This window comes from Arachis duranensis, chromosome 9 (genome assembly GCF_000817695.3).
Source record: "Arachis duranensis cultivar V14167 chromosome 9, aradu.V14167.gnm2.J7QH, whole genome shotgun sequence".
Classification (NCBI taxonomy): Eukaryota; Viridiplantae; Streptophyta; class Magnoliopsida; order Fabales; family Fabaceae; genus Arachis; species Arachis duranensis.
The window spans coordinates 115,790,767-115,795,967 of NC_029780.3; the positions used below are offsets into that span (position 1 = coordinate 115,790,767).

The 5,201-nt window shown below is 33.8% G+C and overlaps 1 protein-coding gene across 1 annotated transcript in view; it reads left to right on the top strand.

The window, feature by feature from the left end:
- The first annotated feature begins 6 nt into the window (after positions 1-6).
- LOC107467691 (ATP-dependent DNA helicase 2 subunit KU70) overlaps positions 7-5,201 on the top strand; it is a 7,352-nt gene continuing 2,157 nt past the window's right edge. Inside the window, exons 1-13 of the mRNA XM_016086854.3 lie at positions 7-195; positions 318-401; positions 482-598; positions 692-806; positions 1,187-1,292; positions 1,378-1,495; positions 1,597-1,680; positions 1,781-1,839; positions 2,042-2,175; positions 2,342-2,385; positions 2,797-2,873; positions 3,820-3,967; positions 4,808-4,869. Of these exons, the coding sequence (XP_015942340.1) occupies positions 124-195; positions 318-401; positions 482-598; positions 692-806; positions 1,187-1,292; positions 1,378-1,495; positions 1,597-1,680; positions 1,781-1,839; positions 2,042-2,175; positions 2,342-2,385; positions 2,797-2,873; positions 3,820-3,967; positions 4,808-4,869 (1,220 nt within the window). The 5' untranslated portion in view covers positions 7-123. The remainder of the gene's footprint in view (positions 196-317; positions 402-481; positions 599-691; positions 807-1,186; positions 1,293-1,377; positions 1,496-1,596; positions 1,681-1,780; positions 1,840-2,041; positions 2,176-2,341; positions 2,386-2,796; positions 2,874-3,819; positions 3,968-4,807; positions 4,870-5,201) is intronic.

Sequence of the window (5,201 nt, forward strand, 5' to 3'; positions counted from 1 at the left end):
TTCGAGCGGGCGCGCATTGAAAAGGGATTTGCATTGAAATCTTCTTCTCAAAGTTTCCTTCTCTTTTCAACTAATCAACTCACTGTTACCCGCTAACGCCTTCTCTATTTCTCTCCGTGAAAAATGGATTTTGAGCATGAATCTGATGATCCTTTCAGAGACGACGAGGATGACCCCGATGCTCACCTCTCTCTGGTTAGTTAGTTAGTTAGTTTGTTTGTTAGCTCAGCTCTACTTCATTTTGCTTCTCTTCCTTTCTTTCTTATTACGCAAAAAATAGAACTAAAAATATTTATATTATTTCAAAAATTGATAAGGAAAAAGAGTCCACAAAGGAGTACGTGGTTTACCTGGTAGATGCTTCCCCTAAAATGTTCACCTCAACTTGCCCTGCCTCTGCGGTTAGTAGTTTGATAATGTTCATCTCTGTCTCAATTTTCAGCTTCCTTTGCGTTTGTTGTAATGGTTTCCGTTGTTGCAGGATGATCAAAAGGAAGAAAGTCACTTCCACATTGCTCTCAGCTGTATCTCTCAATCACTCAAGAATCAAATCATCAACAGGTCCTATGACGAACTTGCCATTTGCTTTTTTAACACTGTAAGTTCTTTTTTTCTGTTAATTGTCATTTGTTTTGGATTAACCCCGGTTTTTATTAAGTAATGATTTGTTTTTCTCTGTTATTTGTTGCAGAGGGAGAAGAGAAACATACAAGAATTGAGTGGTGTTTTTGTATTTAATGTTCCTGAAAGAGACTATCTAGATAGGCCAACTGCTAGGCTCATAAAAGAATTTGACCGCATCGAGGGTATGTTTTCTAACAACCATCTTGATGCAACAAGGTCATGACCTACTGAACTATTTAGCTTGAAAATGTGATCACGTTTGAATTGAACTCGAAATTTTATTGCTTGTCAAGTATCCGCACCTCTAATTAAGGAGCAAAATTTCATTGATTGGAAGACTCTAAAAGCATGTATATTTTTCTAGTACTATTCCCTAAACCTATATTGATACCATGACTATTTGTAAATTGAACACTTAACTTGGTATATGGTACCTCTTTCTTAATTAGTCATACTCAAACAGGATTAGTATTTGTCTCAAAGATGAAATATCTGTCTTGTTGGATGTATTAATACTTTATAATTCTGGGGCTAGTAGTCATGTGCTCTTAATCTTCTATAGAATCTTTTGCCAAAGACATTGGAAGCCAGGATGGTATTGTGCCTGGGACTAGAGAAAATTCTCTCTACAATGCTATTTGGGTGGCACAAGCTCTTCTTCGTAAGGGGTAATATTTGCGTAGTGTATGTGCTCATGTTACAGTTCTGTCTACATGATTGTTGGTAAGAAACAATGGTGTACATTTATACCAGGTCAGCAAAGACAGTTGATAAACGTGTGCTTTTGTTCACAAATGAAGATGATCCTTTTGGGTGTATTAAAGGGGCTATCAAATCAGACATGAAAAGAATGACGTTGCAGAGAGCTAAGGTACCGATCTCAATCTGTATATGCTATATATGCACACATGTTTTTTTCCATGAAGTTGAATGATTCTAGTGATTCATGATTACTCTTTTTGGTTTGTAAAGGATGCACAGGATCTTGGCATCTCTATTGAACTTCTTCCGTTGAGTCATCCGAGTGATCCGTTTAATGTATCTCAGTTCTATGCTGTATGTGGACATATTTGAAGTATATGTGTTCCATTCCCTTGTAACTGTTGCTGATGAGATAAATATGTCATGCTCAATCAGTCAACCTTTTTTCTTTCAGGAGTTGATTGGGCTTGAAGAAGATGAACTTGCTGACTTCATGCCATCATCCGGAAACAAGTACATGCTCTTACATCATTATTTTATTTCTGTTAGAGCATTGTGATATTTGATAGGTTGGATTTTTAAAATGTTAATTTTTTAACTTATATTTTGCAAACTGCAGATTGGAGGGTTATTTTATTTCTGTTAAAGCATTGTGATATTTGCTAGATTGGATTTTTAAAATCTTAGTTCTTAAGTTATATTTTGCAAACTGCAGATTGGAGGACATGAAAGATCAGCTAAGAAAGCGCATGTTTAAGAAACGCATAGTTAAAAAGCTCAAATTCATTATAGTGGATGGTATATCTATAGAATTAAACTCGTATGCTTTAATTCGCCCCACTGTTCCAGGTGAGTATTTCTTCATTTTCTAGCCTAAAGCTGTTAATTTATCTGCATTTTTTTCTGCAAAGTTTCTACTTGGTTCATCTCAAGTATTTTACTTAAAAAGGGTTGTAGCAATCTAGCTTCTTCTTTCCTTTTATTTTGAATGACTTTCCTGCCTTTTGATTTTTAGGAGCAATCACATGGCTTGATTCTGTCACAAATCAACCTTTGAAGGTGACAAATGTTATAGCCTTAGTTTGAAAATTGTTTCTTTCCCATATTTAATTTCAATGTCTTTGCCATCCTATCTCTCAGAGTCAAAACATGATTTAATCCTCGTAACCAAATTCATTATACATAGAATTTTAACATAATTGTAGAGAAAGAACATATGAATTTGCTTTGACTTTCTAATAGTTTTAAGAAGGCCAAGCCACCAAACAATTTATTGCCTCATTTATCCATAGTTTATGCCACAGTAATAATCCATCATTGTATTTTATTATATGTTCATTTTAATCATAATGCTCTTGAATTTCCTTTGATTATATATTTTTTTTTTTTTTTCATTTTTCTTGAACCATAATGGGGATTGCTCTTTGATCTGCATTTAAAAAAAATGATTTTATTGGCTTGATGGTGCAGAGTGAAAGAACCTTCATTTGTGCCGATACTGGTGCCTTGGTCGAAGAATCTACTAAACGGTTTCATCCTTATAAAAAGTATGTGTTATTTCATGCTGCTAACTTTTGCCCTTTTTGAACACTATATTTGTTTGATTGTTTGGGCACTTCTTATTTCCTTAAAAGAAAATTGTTTTTTGTTCTTGTATGGAGTGGATTTCAGAAATTGAAGCAACCTTACTATACAGGGAGAGCATTCCAGGGAGATTAGGAGTTTCTCGAATTGGATCACATAACCAGTTCTTGTTCTGGAAATTTTTGTTCATTGAAGGAACAAATGAGCTGGCTTAGCTCACTAGGTTAAAATTTGATAGCAAATTATTTTATTACGATTTTTTTTTGGGTGATAAACTTTAGGCTATTTCTTTCTAGGATCCAGTGCTTGAAAAGGCCTCTAAGAACTGGGATAACTGGAAGTGTTCTTTTCTCTTTGGAAGGTGTTAAAGTTAGTCCTATCTGTGCTGAAATACCTTTTTCTCCCTTCCTGCTTCTCCGATCCTTGTTGGAGACTTAACTCATAGGCTGGGGTGAATAAGTTTAGTTAAGACTATTTTTGAAAGGGTGGAAAAGCTTTCTAGGTGGAAGCTGATGTAGCTTTTAAAGGGAAACAGACTTACCACCCATAGCAAGATGTGAGGTATCTAGGGTATGTTTGGAATAGTCTCAAGACTAAACTTGTTTTTAATAGTAACTTGTTTATTTTTTTTAAATAATTGATTTTACTATAAGTAATTTATATTTGAGCATTTCAACTCGAAATTGTTATAAGATTATCTATTTTGTTCATATTGTATAAAGCTTTTGCATTTCTATGATAAAATCACTAAAATGATTGAAAACGATTGTCCATATCATTTAATATTTGATACTTGTGATATATTATAGTATAATTTTTTCAGATGTGATGGGATGTATTCTTTTCTTTTCTAATTTCTATAGTTATAACATAGCATAATGGCCTCTCTTTTTTCTTTTTTTTCCCCAGCCAGAATATCGTTTTTTCAACGAAGGAGCTATCTGAGATCAAAAGATTTTCGACTGGACACTTGCATCTTTTAGGTTTCAAGCCACTAAGTTGCTTAAGAGATTATTACAACTTGAAGCCATCAACCTTCCTTTACCCTAGTGATGAGGTCAATGGTCTTGCCATCAATGAATGAAATGCTTAGTGCATCTTTTGTCATCAATAATTTTGGGTTTTAATTGAAGTTAGCTGCTTTCTGCTGATTTATTATCCAGTTCTTTGAACACATTTTCTAATGTTGTTTCCATTATCTGTCAGATGATGTTATTTACCTCCTTTTGCCACCAGGAAGTTTGCTTTATACAAATTGATATGATAGTTTTGATAGCCAATGATATTTAAGCCAGTTTAAAATTTTGTCAGCTTATAGACTTATAGTTGCTTGTTAAAGATACGTTTTTATGTACCTTCAACTTACCAAATGGGATTTTGGATCCGCTAAAGTTGGATGGTGGATTTGTGGTTACCTGCTCAATTCATCACTGTACAACTCCAGCAGTTTAAAGGATTCAAATCCAACCAAATAGGTGCTTATACTTGTTTAATTTTACCATGAACATCACACGACTCAAGTATCAGACAGTAATTTGTGTCATTCTGCATCCGAAGCCAAAAATCAGATTTTTAACTTGTAGGACTAGGACATTCTTCATTAACAGAGTCTTCTATCAGTACACTGGAACTGCCACCAATAACTCGTGTTCTTATGCCTGTATTCTTGCAATATTTTTTAACCTTTGCACCAGATATTATTCAATTATCCAGTTCCTTGATTTAAAAGTTATTATTCTTAGCAAGTTGTCTGTCTGTATTCTGGAAATGCTGAGTCATAAAAAAGTTTATCATATATGCATCTGTATTTTATATATATTTCTCTATTTTATATCATTCTTTATGTGATGCCTTTTTTGTTTTTTATTTGTTATATGATGCCTTTTTTGTTTCCCAGGCTATGGATGGTAGCATCTGTATCTTTATTGCCCTTCATAGGTCCATGATACAGCTCAAACGGTATCCTTGCAACTAAACCTTTTCATATTTTTGAAAGTTGTAAGTAGTTTAGCTATAGTTATGGAGGACTAGACACCTATTGTTGGGGTGAAATGGATGCTCCTGTCTGTTAATTCTTTTATTCGTGTTCAGCATTTTCTTTTGTTTTTGGGGGATTAGTAAATTTTCATAATTCAGAAGGTCTTCTCACCTATTTCCCCATTGGATATGTGCATTCTCTTTTACCCTGTAAAATTAAATTGTAACCCAGTTAGAATTTGAAATTTTAGAACATTGAATGACACTAGATCAAGAAATCTTTATTTTTATGGGTTTTTTAGTATTTAAGATGG